General features: G+C 34.8%; 1 protein-coding gene across 5 annotated transcripts in view; it reads right to left on the bottom strand.

The window, feature by feature from the left end:
• The window catches only part of GPATCH8 (G-patch domain containing 8), a 103,188-nt gene that overhangs the window by 61,592 nt on the left and 18,569 nt on the right, over positions 1-23,027 (bottom strand). For 3 of the 5 annotated variants that reach the window (XM_061175355.1, XM_061175357.1, XM_061175356.1), the window contains exons 1-3: positions 16,081-16,151; positions 10,135-10,152; positions 7,971-8,043 (exon numbers count right to left, since the gene is read on the bottom strand). Coding sequence is in view for 1 of the 5 variants with exons in the window: in XM_061175354.1 (XP_061031337.1) it covers positions 7,971-8,043; positions 16,081-16,155 (148 nt within the window). In the remaining 4 variants the exon portion in view is untranslated. Of the gene's footprint in view, positions 1-7,970; positions 8,044-10,134; positions 10,153-16,080; positions 16,156-23,027 lie in introns of those variants that run through there. The other 2 variants (XM_061175354.1, XM_061175358.1) reach the window with 2 other exon arrangements.

Below are 23,027 nucleotides of genomic sequence, written 5' to 3'. Positions count from 1 at the left end.
TGACCAATGCTGGACACTTTTCGTTGAGTGCTGCTTTCAGTTGGTTTAACTGGGAGCAGTAGTTGTTGGAATTAATTGTGTGGTTTTGCAGAAAAAGGTCATAATAGAGGAGGACTCCCTTCCAATCCCACCATATACACAACATCACCTTCTCTGGATGAAGACCGGCCTTTGGTGTGGTTCGTGGTGGTTCATTTCCCTTGCCCCACGATCTCTTCCATTCCACATTATTGTACAGTATCCACTTTTCATCGCCCGTCACAATGTTTTAAAAACGGTACATTTTCGTTACATTTCAGTGGAGAATCGCATGTGGAAATATGGTCAATAACGTTTTTTTCGCTTAACTTATGTGGAACCCAAACATCAAAGCTATTAACATAACCAAGCTGCTGCAAATGATTTTCAATGCTTGATGTGGATATTTTGAGTATGTTGGCTATCTCCAGCATGGTATAATGTTGACTGTTCTCAATTAATGTCTCGATTTGATCGGTATCAACTTCAACTGGTCTACCCAACCGTGGAGCATCGTCCAGCGAGAAATCTCCAGCACGAAGCTTCGCAAACCACTTCTGACATGTTTGATCAGTCACAGCACCTTCTCCATACACTGCACAGATCTTTTTTTGTGTTTCAGTTGCATTTCTACTTTTCTTGAAATAATATGCCAAAAATGTTGCTTTTTTCCCATCTTCAATATTAAAACGGATACACAAACATTCACCAATTTTGATAAGTTTTTTTTTAAATGCACGCTGATATGACAGCTGTCACAATACAATCTAACAAAATTGTTTCAAATGAGGTTAAAGACAACTAAGCACTACTAGAGCCATCTTACAGAAAAAAAATGAACGAACATTTTGGCAAACCCAATAGAAACAGTGATTTCAAAGTTAGGCTTATATTCGAATGGCAGAGACTCAGTAGCTGTATGACCTTTCCAAAACGATTTCTTCAGTTATAAAATGAGCATACTAATATGTATTTCATTAAGTAGGACATGCAGAATGTTTAGATTCTAGATTTGGCACATAATACATACTGAGTTAGGTGTTATTTCCTTTTCCCAAAGAAAAACAAATTTCAAAGGGAAACTAAGGTAGAAGGACAACTCAGCTTTTACAAAGACCCTATCCAGAAAATTTATCTATGTCATAATATTAAAGGAAAGCTATTTTCTCCTCAGCCAAAGAATGACTTTTCTTAGGAAGTTAGGTTTTAAAGATCAACATTTTAATTTAACAATAAAGTCTAAATTGTAACACCACATATTTCTATTGTATTGAATTCAAATCTAGTTTTTCTTCAGTCATAAAATGTAGTAGAAGCACTGTTGGGGCTTAGCTAATGCAGGGTTTACCCAACTATATATATATATATTTTTTTTAAATTAATTAATTTATTTATTTATGGCTGTGTTGGGTCTTCGTTTCTGTGCGAGGGCTTTCTCTAGTTGCGGCAAGCGGGGGCTGCTCTTCATCGCGGTGCGCGGGCCTCTCATTATCGCGGCCTCTCTTGTTGCAGAGCACAGGCTCCAGACGCGCAGCCTCAGTAATTGTGGCTCACAGACCTAGTTGCTCCGCGGCATGTGGGATTTTCCCAGACCAGGGCTCGAACCCGTGTCCCCTGCATTGGCAGGCAGACTCTCAACCACTGCGCCACCAGGGAAGCCCCTACCCAACTATATTAACCATTTGTTCGCTAACTGAAACTACAGTGGGAGGAGGGACATGTACATAAAACCAAAGAAACCAACTCTACTCTGCTTTGATTCTGCCTATTCTAAGTCTTCTTCAAAATAATTATTTTCTATATTTTTAATAGTAATACAAGTATATCGTATCAAATTTTAAAAGAATACAGTAAAAAGCAACTCACTTTCCCTTCACAGTCTGCCTTAACAAAGATTTTTTTCTGCATAGTCAAGCAAATAAAAAATAAATATATAGGCATACCCCACAGAATGTACCCTTTTAATATTTCACAGTGAAATGCCTCAGTTCATCTTTCTTGACACAACATTTTCCAGCCAATGGTTTCATACAGTAAAATTTTTATCTTTCAATCTCAAAAATCTAATTCAACATTTTTAAGGAAAAGACAAGTGAGAAATCTGGTGATACATCCACATACAACTTGTAGGACTTTGGGAAAGCTGCTTAAGTATCAACAAAAGGTATGGACATGTTACTACATAGAAAGCAACTGTTAACAACCATAGTAATTATTTGGTAATCAGGAAGAAATGTTTAAGTATTTTATACCTTTTTAAAAAAATTCATAAACAGCCAGCTATGTTTTAGAAATTGGTTAAGGGTTGGGTTGATGTGTAACCCATTTAAAATAATGGTAAATAGGTTCCCAAGTAGGGTTTTCATACAGAAGGTCTGATTTTCAGGAACAAAATAGTGATTTTTAAGCAGGAGATATATATCTATCTGCCCACATATACATGTATATGATATATATCATTTAACACAAGCGGTGGTTTACTATAATACACACTGTCCTGCACCTTGCTTCTTTACTTAGTGTATCTTGGAAATTGTTCTATACATATTGAGTACATACGAAACTAACTCAATCCTTTTAAAGCTGCATGGTTTCCCTTTACCCATTTTAGTATCCTATTTCTTCAAAATCTAAAATGCCATTAGGGCTCCCCTGGTGGCGCAGTGGTTAAGAATCCACCTACCAGTGCAGGGGACATGGGTTCGAGCCCTGGTCTGGGAAGATCCCACATGCTGCTGAGCAACTGGACCCGTGTGCCACAACTACTGAGCCTGTGCTCTAGAGTCCGCGAGCCACAACTACTGAGCCCACGCACCACAACTACTGAAGCCCGTGTGCCTAGAGCCCATGCTCCACAACAAGAGAAGCCACCGCGATGAGAAGCCCGCGCACCGCAACAAAGAATAGCCCCCCACTTGCCACAATTAGAGAAAGCCCGTGCGCAGCAGTGAAGACCCAATGCGGCCAAAAACAAATAAATTAATTAATTAAAAAATTTAAATGCCATTAACTGCAAAACAGCTTTATGTGCCACTAAGAAAGAAATTTAAAAAGCTGCCAACTATAACTATAATGCCATTAATAAGGTGTATCTGATTTTACCTTTATTAAAATATGAAAAACTGTCTTAGAATCAAGGAAATATGGTAGACTATTTCCAATCTATCACAGTGATATAATTAATAACTTCAATCATACATTATTTTGTGCATTTCATGAATAAGTTAAAGACAGATAGAAACAGAATTACTGGATCTAAGGATACATGTATTTTAATCTTTAAGTAATTCAAATTGTTCTCCACAGTGGTTTTATCAGTTTATAGTTTCACTGGCTATAATGTAAGAACCTTTTCTCCAAAATCTGACCAGGTTAATCTTTTTTTTAAGCCTTTTCCAAGCCAACAAGTGAAAAATGATATCTCATAGTTTAATATGCATTATCTCTAATATGAAAAGGATTGAGAATATTTTCAAACACCTAAAGGTCATTTGCATTACTTTTCTGTAAACAGTGCTCATATCGTTTCTCCCTTTCTATTTAGGTTATAAGTCTTTTACAAACTGATGATAAATACATAAGGAAATCTGTCCTTTGTCTGTAATGAAATATTACAGATACTTCTCCCAGTTTGTTTTTTTCTTGTTGTTCTGTTTTTTTACTTTATTTATGATGAAATACAGTCAAATTTATCCTTTTTTTAATGTCTTCTGGGTTTGGAGTTGAACTTAGAAAAGTTTTCCTCATTCTAAGATTATTTTTAAAATAATAATTATCCCATTGTTCATCTTAATGATTTCATGATTTCATTTTTTACATTTAAATATTTTATTCATCTGGAATATATTTTTGCGTAAGGTATGACAGTGGGGATCCAACTTCTTTTTTCTGGGTTGCTATCCAGTTGTCCCAACACCATTGTTCAGTGACTGACGCTCTTTTAGATGTTCTAACTAAGAGCTCAGAATTACTGAAACAAACACCAAAACTAGGGGCTTAGGACCCTAAAACATATACAGCATTAAAAGCACAGATCTGGGAGTCAGATATGTAGCATATCATATTAAGCTACTACTGTTACAAATTCTGGGAAATAGAGAGTAGCAAGATAGAGGCTTCTCTATTTATGATTTTTATTATATTTAGGTTTTTGATGAAGACCTAAAGATGGATTATCTCAAATTCAGTTAAAATATCTAAATATACACTATACATCAGAGGTGTTAATAACAAGTAGCATTTATATAGTGTTTTACAGTTTGTATAAAGTGACTTCACTTACGTTAATTTACTTTATCCTCATAATCACTCTGTGAGAATAGAGGCAGAGATTTTAATCCCCATTTATTGCTGAGAAAAGTAATTCAGTTACGGCAACTTGTCCCTTAAAGTAAGTGGCAGAGCCAAACTCTAACCTAAATCTTATGTTTCCAAATGCTGCTCACACTGCCTCATACCCTACACCAAGTACTTTTAAACAAAAATAAAAGAGAATCCCTACTCTCAAGGAACTTGAAGCACTTTGTCAATTAAATATTCAATTGATCACATACTAAAAAATATAAAACATGGCCCCTGGCCTTAAAAAACCTTCAAAGGTGTACAGTTAAGTTTAAAAAGCAAGACTTGGGGGACTGGAAAATAAGCCTGAAGAGCAGGAACGATGTCTTATCTACTATGCCCATGGCTTATGCTATTTACAACTGGTATAACCAGAATACGTTATTAGCTCAGTAAATGTTGGTTGTCTGTTACTGACTGAACCCTCTAGACAGCATGAAATACGAAATAATACCACACCTCACTCATTTTTCTCAGGTGCTGAACTTTTCTTTGTGACCAAAAAATCAGCCAAATCGTCAAATGGCTTAGACAATATAACAAAGGAAGTTCAGGCACCACTTCTGCGCTACACCTACTTACCTATTTCACAGCAAAATAAAGATTCTGAGCTACAGTCCATTCCATTTCAAAGCTGCCGAAAGGTCATAAAACAATTTCAAGAACCAAATCCAGCTCAACAGCCACAAAATACAACTATCATTTGCTGTTGCTTTATTCCAAATTAAACACATCCTCTGCCTCTATAATAAAAAATTGTCCATAACATTTCTCATCAACAGGCCTTTCTTTATGTTGTTTCCTTCAGACATCTTGTCAACATATCTTTTCTACAGGTCTTTTCTACAGGTCTTTGATCTTTTTAACACTAATAATCACTTACCTGCCACACACAAAAGTTCCTATTTTTTTTTTAACTTTTGAAATATTTTAATAAATACTAGGGAAGAACAAAAAGTGAATAATAAGGGAAATTCAACTATAAAATTAAACCCACTTTACAAAGTTTAATTTTCTATCGTACCACAGATAATTTTGCTTCAGAGTTAGCATGCCCTATTCTCCAACCTATCCAGTGACAAGTTATATACACTGTAGCCCCAGGGACTGGCACCCTTTGTGAAAGTCTTGCATGGGTTGAAATAATTTTTAAACGTTAACAAAAAAATCCTAAAAAGATCAGGTTTAAATTTAGTGGATGGCTGCATGTTAAAAATGTTAGAGCCTTAAAATCAAATAAAAGGAACTAAAGGTTGACAATAAACGAGTAAATGCAAAGAACTTACAAAGCCATGAGCCTAGAAATTATTTGCAGTGACTGGTCTATACAATAGCAAGGAGGCATGATTTTCAGTGGAGCAACAGGGCTTTCTTCAGTGGTTATTTATAGAAAAGGTTTGGTACAATGAAAAAAATCAGTCATGAATTACCTCAATATACCATAAATGTGGCTATATTCTAGGTCAAACCATGTGGGTATTACAGAAAGAGCTATGTAAGAGAAACCAGCACAATGCCTGCACAATGTTGAATGTGACACTAAAAAATAAAAGAGCCATTTACAAGACAATTAAAGTCACCCCTTAATATTGGCAATAGAATAAGGTCCCATTCTTTTTGAAGGGTAAAGACTGTACTAGCCATTCAAGGCAGATGGGCTTTTTGCACAACAATGTGAATTTAGTAAACACTACTGAACTGTACACTTAAAAATGGTTAAGATGGCAATTTTATGTTACGTGGGTTTTGCCACAATTAAAAAGAAAAAAAAAAAGATGGGGTTCAAATTTCCCTGCTATTTTAAATAAATAATGGATTTATGAGTTATTGAGTGCTTATTACATGCCTATCACCATAGAGATGAAGGTGAAATATGGATAAAACTTAATTTCTCTTTTCAAGGAGCTCAAAGTTTAAAGAGAACCAAATTCAAAACTGTTCTTAAAATGAAGCAATAATAATAATTTTCCATCACCCAAAAATAGGTGAGTATCCATTTACCTCACCTTTCTTAAACTCACTGTCTGTATGTCTCTCACTCTCTTTCCCTCTGCAGGTTCTAGTTGTACTTTAAAGTCTCTGATGCTTACAATGAAAAATTCTAGGATTCAAACAGATTTGCTAGCCCCTATGAAATGTCCCCCAGTTCTACTCCCTTGTGTGCCTGAACAAAGAGAGTAACAATCAGCAATGCTCCTGGGAATCTCTGAATAGGAAGAGAGGTTTCAAATAGTAGGGAAAGATCAAATCCAATCTTCAGACCTTATTCTGAACTATCGCCTCCATTCAATTCAACCCAACACCTAACTATGCAAACCACTGGGACTAATCCTATCAAGAAGTCATTTCTACTTTAGTCCTGATTACCCTTTCTCTCTTCTGGACTCTTAGAAAATCTATGGTCTATGCCATACTAATTGCTCTCAACTGTAGAGTATTCTTTATATTGTGTGCAGTAAGTTCTTGTGTCACTGGAAAACAAGTTTAATGGTGATCAAATCTTTCTATCTGCCCAAAAGAATAGGTGAATGCTTAGTAATAAATATTAATTTGAAATATATTTTTTGAGCATTTCCTTTGTGTTACCACTGAATAGAATTTGTGGATGTAAAATATAAAAAGCAAAGGTTTTAAAGACTGAAACATCCTGCTTCATGCCCTGTCCTCTTGTGCCCCTTAATATACACATTTGCACTGATCAGACTTCCCATTCAAATTGTGGAAATTCATTTCCCAAATTCAAAGAACTGGTCAATAGTAGCGCCCCTCTCCCCAAAGATCCCTTTATACAACAAGACCCTCCATGACCAGAAGCAGAAGTGCAATGATTTCCATCACTTCTGAGGTAGTGTTCACATCTGCAAAGAACAAACAGTAGCCCTTGAATATGAGGGAGCTAAAAAGTGAATGGAGTTGGTTGGTTGGTTTCCAACTAGCAAGAACTCAAAAGCAGAAATGTTAGTATTTTGTTATCCAAATGATTAGTATAGTTAAAAGAAAAAAAAATGCAATGGAAACTTTAAGCCATACATTTCCCAGAGACTGATCTGAACTTGATAAATGGCCTCTCAGAGAACCCTAAGAAGCCTCTGCTTCCATCTTATGTTTCATATAGGTTAATTTTTCTCTTTACTACTACATGGATTCTGATTACAGAAAAAGAACCAGGGCAATCACCAGCTTCAGGGAGAATTTGGGAGGGCAAAAATTAAACTCTGCTGTTGAATGGTTTTCTTTATAATACTGAAGCCACAATACAACATCACTAAATAATACAAAGAAAGCACACTCCAATACTATGTACTTCATTTACTTCACCCACCCATCACCTCCACCAAAAGAAACTTAAAACAGGTTGAGCCACACATAGTATGTCTGATCTGAAAGTATTCGTGACACATCAGCTTACTCTTGCAAATTATTAGCTTAATAGTGATTTAAAATATAGTCATAGGAAAAATAGACTATTCTAGGGAGTAAAAGGCAAGTGGGAAAACCCAAACACTTTTTAAAGAAAGACAACAAATATACTCAGGCATAAGATCTGCCATCAGAAACATTTTCTTTTTCTTTCTTTTTTTTTTTTTTTTTGGTATATTTAAAAAACTTACCCTGAAGAGATTTTCCCAATCCCTGGCCCAGCTTCCACCCATGTTTCTGGAGTAAGCGATGTCCAATATTATCCTGACAGACAGAACAGAGAGACAAACCAAAAATATTCCAATAATATATTCTTCCCTTCCTAGTGATATTTAAACAGGTGATGAACAAGAGATAATTCTACATATATGCATGCAAAAAGGTGCTAATAATAGGGTAAATGTGCCCAATAAAGGGGGCATTAATGTAAAAAGAAATACTGGCTAGTATTTTATATGGGAAGAACATACAGGGTAAGGGTCCTTTCTGATGGTGTGCTGGGCAATTTTTGTACATAACACTTTTAAAAGGAGAAAAAAGGGAAGGGGAAAAGGGGAAGAATACACTTACGAAGTTTAACACTAACATTAAAAAGCATAAAATCAAGGTACTTATACAATCATATCCACCACCTAGACAGCACCACTTTATAAGTTTTTTAAAGAAAATCTACATTGTGTTTAGTTATTCTGCTTATGTGTCAGGCTTTCATGATACAAAGTAAGTTGTAAGTGTAAGACTGCCCCACCACTAGAAATGAAAACACAATCAGAGCAAAATCCAGGCTAGACTTGATTGGTTTTTTTAATATATATATAAAAATATAAATATTTAATTAGCATGCAGCCAATATTAAACTGAAAAAAGTGAGGTTAGTAAAATAAGAAATTAAATTGATTAAACAGAAAAATAAAATGAGCTCAAGCACAGACTGAGTGATGCATTTCAACATGTAATCTAACAAAAATACTAAAATGTTAGAATGAAACAGGCCTAGCAGTAAGTTAACAGGAAAGAACCATTAGTGCATGTAGGGGGAAAAAACCAATATACATAATGTCTCATCTTCCTAGGAGCACAGTGGAAAAGATCTTTCAATGTAAACCACATGAAAAGACACCAGAAACAACAATTAAATGTCAGCTTTTGTGTAAGGGTTCAAGATCTTAGAAAACTCTGCAGACCTTTGTCCAATTCTTTGCTTTTTACAAATACTGTGAAGTACAGAGCCAAAGCTAAAATAACCATTAACTGTATCAGATAAAATGATGCTACTCATCCAAAAGAAAACATTTAAAAATTTTAAACACAAAGTGTTCTGTATGCATTAAAATGTATTTTATAATATTAATTGGGTATCACCATTTGAAAATAATCTCATATTTCCTGAAATCAAATTATGAAGTCAACTAAACCAATTAGTCTCTGAATTAGAATCAAATCTCATATTAAATTGCTTTTTATCTTCCAGCTCCATTTTCAACAGTAAAATGCTCTTCGGAATTACAAAGGAAAGAAAAAAATTATTTCACTATTATATTCTCTGATAGTAAGTTACAAAAGGAAGATTAAGCCTCCCCAGTGCTCTGTTTAAAAATTTAAAAAAAGGTCAACTTCCTTCTATGAGTTTATGACAGGATGCCAACTGGAAAACTGGGCTGAATTTCATTGATCAGAGGAACAAAGATCAGGATACTTTAAAAAAAAACAAAAATGTGGCAAATGATAATGAGAAGTCTGTTTCTAAAACAAAACATGCAATTGTTTTAAACGTATATATACAAAATCATTACTGTGCACAAAAGGTCACTAGAGATTATTTTTTGCTAGCAACTGAGAGAATGAGAAAATGCCACGGCTATGTGTAATCCCATAACAGAATGCCTAACTATTTATAAATAACTTTATTGTTAAAAAAAATTTTTGTAAGTCTTAATACAAGTAATGTTAGCAGAAAAGGAAGATAAAGAGGCCTTTATAATACTACTGTGGAAATAAACTTACCTGTACATAAAATCATTGTTTTACATTGTAACTCCTACAACTGAATTAACTATGGGAAGGACAAGGATAGCAGAATGACTCTAAGATTATGTAGCTGATTGAAGTATTGTTTAATTTTTTAACAGACTAATTTTGTAACTATACTTGGCACAGATTTACGGTATTAAACCATGCCGACAAAAATTGTTGTCCCTTTTTTTAATTTAAGAAAACTCAATCTTTTGGCTAAGTGGAGATGAGACATTATGCTGACTGTGTTATATTATGAATGCACTAAAATAAACAGACAGATGAAGCAGTATGCTATTTCCAAAAGCAGTGCAAGTGGAGTGAAAGCATTTCCATACGAACCTGGCTTTAAAAACTGGGCTGTCAAAAGAACAGTTAAATGTAACACAAAGTAAGAAACTGTCCAATCACTAACGGTCGTTTTTTTTTTTTTTGTCTTGTTTTCAATTCACTGCTTGCAATTAATGTATTTATTAAAGAAGAGTGAAAGCATAAGTAAATTCACGAGTCAAGACCAGCTGAGAGATTCAAGAGCAGCGTGTTGTGACTGACAACAGTGAAAGGAAAAGCAAATGTTAAAGGGAGAAGGAGGAAAAAGAAAAATTTAGGGTTATACACATTAGCACCACTTTTACAAAACCACTCAAGATGGCTGTCACCTTCTCAAAAAAAACTATTGATACAAAATGGCAGTGGCATTTCTCTTCTAAAACTTTAGGTGAAAACTGTTCTTTAATTAAATCTACTTCCCCAAGTATGCACAGGGAATGAACTGTCAGGGGTTATATTAAAATTATTAACATGCCACTCTGTGTCCTTGCAGTTATAACAAACGCAACAAAAATAATAGGCGTATCTCCCAGAAAGTCTTCCCCTCACCAACCTCCTAGATTAAGTGAATGACTAATACAGAAAATCTAAACCTTTCCTATCATTTCAGCCTATCTGCTTTTGGAGGAAAAAAGTCAGTTCTGTGACTCTGCAGAAACGACTAGTATTCATTATGGTCCCTTTTCTTACCAAAAAAAGAAAAAAGTTTTATAAACACTAGTCAGAACTCCAACAGGCTTAAGGATGATGGGTAACACAAGAAGGGCACACCAAAATACCTTATAACAAAGTAGAACAAAGCAGACTTGTCTAATCTGAAGTGATCAAAATGTTCATTGAACTTTCACTGTGAAAGAGCAAGGGATTCAATGGCCAGCCTGTGAAAATCATTTATCTACTCTCTCTGGTTAGGCTGCCAATTATTCCCGTGAATGTTATTTATAACAGTAAACTGCCGTAAATAATTTGTAGCCCAAACAGGTAATCTAGACATAACATGGGCAATGAGTACTATTTAACTTCTGAAATAGTAACAATTTACTATTTTGGTCACTATAATAGTGACTAAAAAAACTTTCAGTTTTTTATTTTTAAATAAAATATATAATTTGCGATTTAGTTATAATCTCATAGAAGCAAAAGTAAATAATAGATTTTATTTTTTCTTTTTTAACACAGCCTGATTTGTGACTAACAAAGGGGCATGTACAGTGACAGGCTGTTTATAATTTAAATGCACATGGAAGAAATGCAGGGAAATATACAATTAATAAAGCAACTGAACTTTGCCCAAGGGAAGTAGGCAAAAAGCTGGTTTTCCACATGATTCACGGAGCTCCCGCAACCTATTTGTTTTTTTGTTTCAGGCCGTGTGGCGCGGCCTGTGGGATCTTAGTTCCCCGACCAGGGATTGAACCGGGGCCCTCGGCAGTGAAAGTGCAGAGTCCTAATCACTGGACCGCCAGAGAATTCCTCCCACAACCTATTTGTTAGTCACTGTGCTTGAGACTCCAAAAATGGTGGCAGTGCAGCATTTTCTTTGGTTAGGCACGAAGTTTTTCTTAATTTTGGTTAAACTATAAAGCTGACCTAAAAACTCAAACTTTTTTCACCTAGATTACCTAAATTGGCCTTTACATTTTTTTGTATTTCTGAACTTAAATGTAAATTAAAGTGCCATATTTTAACCCTTTGTTCCTCTGTATTATATGTGTGAGACAGAATATAATTTTTAAATGGGAACATCATTGATAGCAAGAAATGTGTATTATAAACAACTACCAATATGCTGAAAACACAATACCAGCCAAAAAACAAAAACAAAAAACCAACTCATTATTGTTTCATCCATTCCTCGACATTTTTATTAATTAAATACCAAGTAGAAAACTTTCCCAGGAACTTTGCTCCATGAAGCTGTACACCACCAGAGTAACAATGATCATTTTGGCAACAGCACCACCAATCTGTATAATGGGAGCCTGCCAAAATACAGATTAAAATTTACTTCACCGTGTGGGGCTGATTCCACGTTTTTAATAGCAGAAAATAGAATATCATGTCTCAAGAGAAAACTATACTACAATTATGTCAGTGACCAGATGACTATTAATTCCACACTGAATTTTCTTTTAGTTGACAGCCACATTCAATTTACACCATTTAGCTCATTTTCAACAGTGACAAAAATGGCAAGTCTCTTGAGTGGATTGTAAGCTTTGCTGATTGTGTATTAAAGACTCTATAAGCAAAAACCAAGTGCTACTAGGTGAACCCATGCAAACAACAAGTTGTAAAAATTCCCAAAACAAAAAAATCTATAGCTCACTACAGATGACACAATGAAGACTAGAGAGAAAAGCCATATAGTAATGCTACACCATTCAGCTCCAAGAAGCACATTATTTATAGTGCAGTCCACATATGGTCACTGCTAAATGTCAAATCAGCAGTCTTACGGAGTTACAGTTTGGAACTAGTGGAGTCCACAGATCTAAACAGATATGCAACATGACAAAATCCACTTATACATATACTTCTAAATCCCTAGATATGCAAAGGAAACATCAGCAACTGGAATTTGAAAACTTAACATTAATTTTTAAAACCTGCTCGGTCAACCTGACAACTATACAGACAGAATTTTAATCAGTCAGGTAGAACAAAGACCAACTAATGGCTGATGGGTAGTTTTACTTCCAGCTGCAACAATGACAACATATTTTAAGTCTATGGTGCAGGCATTTTAACTTCTGTATAGCTTATAATCACTCTCCCATCTGATTTCTCATCTTCTTTCTATGATAAAGATCATAAAGGACCATATATCCTAAATCACATCAACCAATTCTTGGATCTATGGTGGAATCCTAGACTGGGCTATGGTTTTAGATTAAGCTTTATTTGTTTTCTAAATATTTTATCTTTAAGTATATAGAGGTCATAATTAGAGCTGGGACCTAAAAATCTCATAAAGCAATAACTTAAAATAGAAGTTCTAAAAGTTTTTTGTAATGAGGGTAAAATATTAATACTTTCTACTTTCCTTTAATTCAGATAATCATGTTGTCTGGCAATTCTTTAAAAATTTTCTTAGAACAGTGTTTTATTCTTGACCAGAAATTTCACTGAAAGATATCTGGTTGGCTGAAGTAAAGAAGGGAAAATAAAACTTTATAACAAAGATTATGAAATACTTTACAAATGCTGGATTTTGATGTGTTTTAAACATTTCCTGATTGAAACTGAAACACCTATATCATCTCAGGAACAAAGCTGAGCTTCAGAAGTTTACCAAAAGCATAATGCATTATCACATCTTTGTATCTCATTTCCCATCTTGCCGGTTCGCAACAAATTTACCCTATTACAAAACAAAAGGACCTTAATCCTATACTCACAATAACCCTTCACAAGGGCATATTCTTGGCACAAACCTGTGCAGAGACTTCCTCGGTTACCAGCTGCTGCAGATTACCTTTGTTAGAAAAAAAAATGACTAGACCTTTAGCTCCTGCAATGATCTGTAGACTCCCAAAGCTGCATATTTCCAGCCACTTTTGAGTTGCATGCTGTAGCAAAACAGTCAGCACCTCTCAATAGATATTGCTGCAGAGAAAGATTTTAATTCAGCAGAGACTCTTTCTGTGTGTTAGAAGCAACGCCATTTCCCCCTAAGAACAAGATAGCTCAACAGCTCAACAAGATAGCCAGCCAGCCAGACATATAACTAATATACACTTATTTGGTGAGCATTCCTAAGGTGATAGGGCACTTGGGGGTTACTACACTATCTATTTTGATGCCAATCATTTTAGGACTTTCTTTTAAAACTTTAAATTTATCCCCAAATGATTTGGTAACAGAAATAAAATCCCTCTCTTTTTGTCCCACTTCTATCTAACACCATGTCGGCTATGAAGCTCCTCCTCCCTACTACCTAAACTACCACATCACAATAAAGCATATTTTAATGTGTTTCGGGAGTAAATTTTCATTGTAAGTATAATTTATTAATATACATCTCTGAACATATAATTATTCATAAAAAAATAAATATCCAGTCTGAGTACTATATACCATTTGCTATTTTTAGTGGAGAAGATAATAACCATTTAATAAATAAGGCATATATCAATTCCACTCCTACTTGTTGAGATTACTCAGTCGGACTGAATTCTGATAGTGTTCTCCCTATGACATGTGCTGGAAAAATTCCTGGACAGTGTGAGAGGAAAAAGAGCACTAGTCCCACATGCCAAAGGAATGACTTTTCCAAAAATCTTTAAATGTAGCCCTAAAAGAAGGCTTTAAAAATGTTAAATATCATTTAATTTACTGCTTTTAAAAAAACTTGCTTGAGTATAATAATAATGACTACTAGGCTGCAAACTTAGTCTAGCTAAATTTCCTGCTACTGTTGGGTCAGAGTACCCACAGAATTATAGCTTGTATAATATTGACCAACCATGTACCTTGTAGAATATGGTACTTGGGCCTTTCTTCTGACAGCTATCTGTTCTTAAACTTTGACCCAAAGAAACATTTAAATAAAATGGAAAAATTAAATTATTTTTCAAGTACAAGGTATTGACCTAGCTAGCCTACAGATTTTATTGTAAAACTCTACCTTGTGATAATTCCCAAGATGATACAGAACAAGGCAACAACTTCAGTGATTTTTAACTTAGCAAAGTGGGCTTGGCATTTTATCCTTAAGTCAAAACAAGACTGGGCTTTCAGCACATCAGGTGTGAATTCTCCCTCTGCAGCATTATCACATGCGTCATCAATTACTGCCATGCCTAAGTCTAGCATCATGCCAGCACATTAAGACAGAGGTACTATATGCAGTGTTCACTGGACCAGAAGAACAGAAATAAGAAGGGGAGGTGGGGGAGAAAGAAACCCTAGAGAAGAAATTAAAAAAAGGCAGACCGTGCAATACAAACCAGATCATGGCTGCTTAGCTAATATGGGCCAACTGCTGTGGAAGAAAAATGTCGAACACCCCAAGTTGTGTAAATTTCTGTAAACATCTAAACACACACACAAACACACACAACACCAACCTAATTAGGAACATAAATATATGTTGATCCTTTACTATGGTACAGTTATGAAAATAAAAGCTAAAGTTAAAATATCTGCTCTCTAAATTGCCTTATTTTCCTGAGGGAGGAGAAGCTAGTGTTTCTTAAAGGGAGAAGGGGGATGTCTTGACTGCTATAGAGATTCTCTCTTTGATGATTTTTCATTCAAGTTAACCAATAACTTCCTGAAACCCTTATTAAATACATACACTTAAGCATAAATATTAAATACTGGCAATACTGACAAGTTTAGACATTTTAACAATGGGCTGTGTAATCTGAAAACAAAGGGCTTTTCAAAATAAAAATAATGTTCAAAAATTAAGAGTCAGGAAAATAAATCTCCTTGTTCTGTTGCTTTGCATCAATATTTAAAATTAAGTTGTGTGAAAAGATACAATCAACTTTTGACAAAAACCAGACATCTCAAGCCACAGAAACCAAAATTACCATGTTTCACAAGAGTCTGGTAAATAAAACATATTAGCCCTTAACTGTTCCTAATGGAACATTTCACACATGATTGTGTTGCCCAGGAAAGGTGAAGCTTTTTAAAGAATCAAAATACATTTTACTCCTTTATTCAATTTACAAAAACACTAAACTTCAACTTGCTATCTTTAACAGGATATCAGTATGGGCCAAAAATGATATTTTTCCATCGAAATTCTAAATTGTTTCTAGATTTTTCACTGATTTCCCAACATATTAAATATTAGATTACAACCCAAACTCTACTTGATTACTGTAGGGCATGCAAGACCTCTAAACTGTACTATAAGTTATTAATAAGTTTAACTTCATTCACATCGAGTGTCACACGAACACTACCTATCTGTGACCCAAAATTAAGCACTGATCTTACCGATTCTATAGGCTTGTCAAGTGACGCTTGTTCAATTTCCAAATGTCCTTCTTCATACTGATCAAAGTGATTACCCTGAAAAAACAAGACTACAGTTATTTTTTCCGAAAGCATAAATGCCAAAATTATTAGTAAAACTAATCAAACTAGGGGTTATTTTAACTTTTCATTCTTTTTCCGTAAACAATCAAACTATGCCACAAATTCAGACTTTCTTAAATTTATAAAAACAATCAGAAATCTAGATGTAGTAATGTGAACTCGTCTTCCTATGATGAACATTGAAACTGTTAACTAAAACATCAACCATTTGGGCTATCAACTCTTTCGTAGACTGACTATTAGGAAGACTGCAGAATCTTAAAAACAAAGGGCTGTATTGTGTTTCACTTTTCCTAAACAATCTTGTGCTACAGAAAATAAACCCTAACAGTAGAATGCAAATAAAATCTGTATTACAATACTGTTCAATGTTGACAACATTGCTTTTAACTAAAACTGCTAAAACATTCAACTTTAAATCATCAAGTTCTAACTCCAAAGTTTCAAGGAATTCAGAAACACAATCTCTTGACACAGTATCCCAAATACAGCTCCTCTAATGATCTCCCAAAAGAGATAAGTCAAGCAAGCTGTCACCTCAACTAGAATAAGTCAAAACAGCTCAATTGAGGATAGGTGCAGACAACTAGGAAATTCTCTCCAATCCTGGTTTTCTCTGCTCCATGAGAAGGAAGAGCCCATAATTTGGCTTTAAATCAGAGTATCAATTTTCCGGTTTCCTTCCTGTTACAAAGTAGAGGGAATGAGGATTTGTGAGTTCTGAACTGACCTAAGTCAAAAGACTAAAGACTTCAGTCTAGCCTAAATTTAATTCAGGTGTGGAGTGGTATGACAACTTGAATGTTAACCTAACCAAAAATTACTTTGCTTTTTCAAAGTAAAATTTCAGTTGAAAGAATAAAGCCTAATGATAGCAAGCTCTAACATACAGTTTGCCACACTGTATCATAAACATTAGGTTACTTGTTTCCCTCACCAGAATGTGAAGTCCCTAAGGACAAGAATGGTGGTCTTGTAGTGAAGAAAAAGTTCTGCAACTAGACAGTGGTGATAATGGTCGTACAACATTGTTAATGTATTTAATGCCACTGAACTGTGCACTTTAATATAATTAAAATGAAAATTTTTATGTTATGTGTATTTTACCACATTAAAAATAATAAAACTGTGTGGTAGAGTCTATCCAAAAAAAGAAAGGAGTAATAGGACAGGAGTGGGGTTTCCAAAGACAAAAAGCTAATCTTAAAAATGCAATAGGATTTAAGAGCAGGTATCCCTTCCAAAAATGAGAAAGAGCAGGTATCCCTTCCAAGAATGAGAAAGAGCAGGTATCCCTTCCAAGAATGAGAAAAAGCAATCATCAACAAATACTAAAATGTGAAAAAATAGCTATCAATCTTGAAAGTCTGTCTTAATCTTCAATATTTTGTCCAACGATCTCTTTAAAATAACACCTGCCTCTTGGCATTTTAACTTCTATTCCAACATTTAAAGGTTTAACAGTTACTTAAAAGGTGTTAATTGCAAAGTACAGCTAAATTCCTAAACAATAAATATCCAGATAATTAGATTAACTCAAACCTCACAGTATTATAAACACCAATGTCCAGCCAAATCTCATAATTCTCTTTCATTCTATGGCTTGATATGATCTAATTATAAAAGAATAATCTCAAACTACCAACAATAATTGGGTACTATTTTTAAAATAATTAAATCTTTAAAGTATTTAACTTAGGACAACCGTGTTTCAAATCAAAAGAGAACTGCTCCCAAATTTATCACTATCAAAAATGATATAATAAAAGCACAAACACTTAAACAGATATTATTAGTGAACTACCAAGTAATTCTACAAAAAAGAAAATGGCATCTGGGAAAACCCATTCCAGTTCATCCTTAGTACACGAGAAATAACTCGAGTTCTTCCAAACAGATCACGAATCACTAGCAAAATCTTCTTTTTTTCGGTGGCCGAACCGCACGGGATGTGGGATCTTAGTTCCCCGACCAGGGATTGAACCCGGGGCGGCAGTGAAAGCGCAAAGTCTTAAGCACTGGACCGCCAGAGAATTCCCTACAAATTACTGTCCATAAATACCAGATTCTAAACACAGCTAAGTTTTCAAATCATTCTGCATCTATCTAACGCAATACAAAAGAGCATTAATAATACAGTTTGAGTCCAGAAAAAGACCCATACATTTATGTTTTTGGAAGTACAGTTGATTTACAATATTTATGATTAATTGATCTTCGACAAAGGTTCAAAAACAGAGAAATAAGTATTTTCAATATATGGTGCTAGAACTAGGTATTCATATGCAAAAAATGAGCCTCAATCCATACCGCACACAATAATAAAAATATAACTAAAAATGTATCACAGACCTAAATGTAAAACCTAAAATTATAAAATTTCTAGAAGAAATATATAGGAGAAAATCTTGGTGACCTCAGGCGAGACAAAGATTTCTTAAGATGCAACCCCAAAAGCACAATCTATAAAAGAAAAAATTGAAAACCTGGACTGGGAGAAAATATTCACAAATCTCAAAAGACCTGTATCCAAAATACATAAAGAACTCTCAAAACACAATAATAAGAAAACTCAGTTTTAAAGTAGGCAAAGATTTGGGGCTTCCCTGGTGGCGCAGTGGTTGAGAATCTGCCTGCCAATGCAGGGGACGCAGGTTCGAGCCCTGGTCTGGGAGGATCCCGCATGCCGCGGAGCGGCTGGGCCCGTGAGCCACAATTAACTGAGCCTGCGCGTCTGGAGCCTGTGCTCCGCAACAAGAGAGGCCGCGATAATGGGAGGCCCGCGCACCGCGATGAAGAGTGGCCCCCGCTTGCCGCAACTAGAGAAAGCCCTCGCACAGGGACGAAGACCCAACACAGCCATAAATAAATAAATAAATAAACCCAAAGTTTAAAAAAAAAAAAAAAAAGAAAGAAAGAGCAGCCATTTGAGAAGATAACATACCCAGATTTAGGGGTTTGGAACAAAAATAAATAAATAAATAAATAAAGTAGGCAAAGATTTAAACAGACATTTCACCAAAGAATATATATAGATGACAAGCACTCAACATCATTACTCATTAGGGGAATACAAACTAAAATCACAAGGTGATACCACTATGCACCTATTAAAATAGCTTAAAAAAAAACCCCAACAATATCAAGTGCTGATGAAATTGCACAGAAACTCTCATAGATTGCTGGTGGGAATGTAAAATGGTACAGCCACTTTAGAAAACAGTTTGGCAGTTTCTTATAAACTTAAACATACACTTACCAAATAACCCATCAATACTGTCCCTAGGTATTTACACAAGTGAAAGGAAAAACCTACGTTCACACAAAACCTGCCTGTGAATGTCTGGAAACTACTTAAATGTCCCTCAACTGGGAAATGGATTTAAAAACTATGGTTCACCCGTACAATGGACTATTTTTCAGCAATATAAAGGAAAAAACTACTCATATAAGCAACAACATGTACGAACATGTTGTTTCAAACACATTATGCTAAGTGAAAGAAACCATACTGAAGAAGTTGTGTCATTCTGTTTATATAGCATGTGGAAAAAGCAAAATTAGAGAAAAGAAAACTGACTGGTGGTTGACGGGGGCTGTAGACTGACTGTGGTGGTGGCTACACTATGATACATTTTTAAAAAATATTTATTTATTTATCTATTTACCTATTTATTTATTTATTTTGGCTGCGCCAGGTCTTAGTTGCCGCACGGGACTTCTTAGATGCAGCATATGAACTCTTAGTTGCGGCATGCATGTGGGATCTAGTTCCCCAACCAGGGATTGAACCTGGGCCCCCTGCATTGTAAGGTGAAGTCTTACCCACTGGACCACCAGGGAAGTCCCCTATGATACATTTTGTTAAAACACAAACTACACACATTTAAAATGGGTAAATTTCACCTATAATGGAAAAGAATCTGAAAAAGAATATTTATATGTATAACTGAATCACTTTGCTGTACACCTGAAACTAACAACACTGTAAATTAGCTATTCTTCCATTTTAAATAAATAAATAAATAAATAAATAAATAAAATGGGTGAATTTCACTATATCTTAATTATACTTTCATTTTTTAAAAAAACTGAAAAAGGGTGGGAAAAGCCAGTATTTCTACATTTCCACCCTTTAAAAAAAAATGTTTTAAGCATTAAAAAAGCTTAAATCCTATTCTGTAAACACACTATAGTGGTAGTTACTTGCATCTATACATGTGTTAAAATAAAAATCAATATTACTCTATGATAGTTTTTAAAATTAAATAAAACAAAGTAAAAAACATGCATAGACAGCTCTAGAATACATACGAGGCTGATTCTAGAGGTTAACTCAGAAACCTAAGTGTCTAAGAGACAAGAGATGAGATGGAGGCCCCGTTTTTAACTGCGTATTTTTTTTTCTTTTGAATTTTATACTTAAATACTCTAATACTCATACCCTAATAGAAATCATAATCATTTTGTGTTTACCTCTGAATATTTAAAATGAAAGCTATATGTATTTTTGAATCAATACCACTTTAAAATAGATTTTAAAATATTTCCCCAGAAATGTATTTTAAATGGTGTTGATTCAAAAATACATATAGTTATAACACAGATGTAGAGAACAAACTTATGGATACCAAGGGGGAAGGGGGTGGTGGGAGGAATTGGGAGATCAGGACTGAAGTATATACACTACTGATACTATGTATAAAGTAGACAACTGATGAGAGCCTCCTGTGTAGAGCAGGAAACTCTACTCAGTGCTCAGTGGTGACCTACATGGGAGGGAAATCTGAGAAAGAGGGGATATATGTGTACGTATAGGTGATTCATTTTGCTGTACAGCAGAAACTAACACAACATTGTAAAGCAACTATACCCCAATAAAAAATAATTTTTTAAAATGTTAAATAAATAAATAAATAGAGTTATGTATTATGCTGCGTTACTTTGTGACTTTTTTCCCAGAAGGAAAAGGTAAAAGGGGGAACACTGGGAGAAGAATATCACATTTTCCACAGCTATTACAAATTTAAATTGCAGATGACTTCTTTTATATTTTAAAAAGTAGAAACTAATGTCCAACAGGGGAAGAGTTTAATACTATTTTATTAATGCAACAATTAGGGAGTCATCACAAAAGTTTTAAAACTATATAGAAATATGTTAATTTGAAATTAAATGGAAGGGGAAAAAAATCAAAAAGACTGTGTAAGACTATTTATGTGGACAAGAATTAAGCAGTGTTAAGCAAATGTGACAGGAGCTGGTAAGTATACCTGAAGAAAAACATCTGACAAACAGCTAAAGTTTAGTTTTTTTTTTTTAATTTAAGTATCTGCTGACTTTAGTGATAGCACTTGACTTTAAACAGCCTGAAACGAAATATTCTACAAATAACCATAACTAACTTAGGGAACTGAGAGAGATCACTTCTCAACATTTATGAATATCTGTTTAATTTGCCATAATAAACCACACAATTAGCTGCAATATTTTAAAAGTATGAAAAATGTTTACAGTTTTTACTGTTTTAAAACTTACCCTTTTAGGGCTTCCCTGGTGGCACAGTGGTTGAGAATCCACCTGCCAACTCAGGGGACTTGGATTCGAGCCCTGGCCTGGGAAGATCCCACGTGCCGTGGAGTAAATAAGCCCGTGTGCCACAACTATTGAGCCTGAGCTCTAGAGCCCGTGAGCCACAACTACTGAGCCCTCGTGCCACAACTACTGAAGCCCATGTGCCTAGAGCCTGTGCTCCACAACAAGAGAAGCCACCTCAATGAGAAGCCCGCACACCGCAACGAAGAGTAGCCCCCGCTCACCGCAACTAGAGAAAGCCGGTATGCAGCAACGAAGACCCAATGCAGCCCAAAATAAATAATTTATTTAAAAAAAAAACAAAAACAAAAAAACTTACCCTTTTAAATATTGGGAGCCATGACACCAAGTCACAAAGAATAAGAAACACCCACCAACAAAAAAAGTACTTTTCATACAAGAAAAATTATCAATACACCTCCCACCTCAGTTCTTTAAAACCAGTTATCACCAACTCTAAGTCCTATTTTTATTACTAATTTGCTGTTTGATCTCATACAAATCATGTTATAGTTCTCTCCATTCTGTACTCATTTATAAAATGAAGACTTTGAACTAGACACTCTTTTATGTTGTTTCTTGGTCTACAATTCCATGAATTTGCAGATTTAAACTGAATTAAATGTACCCTATAGGAAAAAAAGGCTGACATTTAAAATTTGTTACTACAAAAACATAATTACCATCAATTTCCACAAAAGCAAAATGTTAACCACAAAGCCAATAATCCTTGGCGGTGAAGCATAAAACATCTTTTATCTACCACCAAAATAAACGTGATGACATGAAAATCAAGTGAAAGCTAGCAATAATCTAGGTGACCCTGGGTTTGGTATTGACTTTTTAGATACTACACCAAAGGCATGATGCATGAAAGAAATAATTGATAAGTTTGGACTTTATTAAAATGTGTAACTTCTGCTCTGTGAAAGACACTGTCAAGAGAATAAGAAGACAAGGCACAAATCAGGAGAAAATATTTGCCAAAAAAACACATCTGATAAAGGGCTATTATCCAAAATATACAAAGAACTCGAACAATAAGAAAACAACTCAATTTAAAACTGAGCAAAATATCTAAACTGATACCTCACCAAAGAAAATATACATATAGCAAATAGTATATGAAAAGATGCTCAACATCTTACTTCGTTAGGGAATTGCAAGTTAAAATGAAATACCACTACATATTAGAATGGCTAACATCCAAGACACTGAAAACACCAAATGCTAGAAAGGATGTGGGAGCA

The sequence above is a fragment of the Eubalaena glacialis genome, chromosome 19 (assembly GCF_028564815.1).
Source record: "Eubalaena glacialis isolate mEubGla1 chromosome 19, mEubGla1.1.hap2.+ XY, whole genome shotgun sequence".
Lineage (NCBI taxonomy): Eukaryota > Metazoa > Chordata > Mammalia > Artiodactyla > Balaenidae > Eubalaena > Eubalaena glacialis.
Note: the sequence above shows the minus strand (reverse complement) of the source record. Positions and strands in the feature narration are given on the sequence as shown.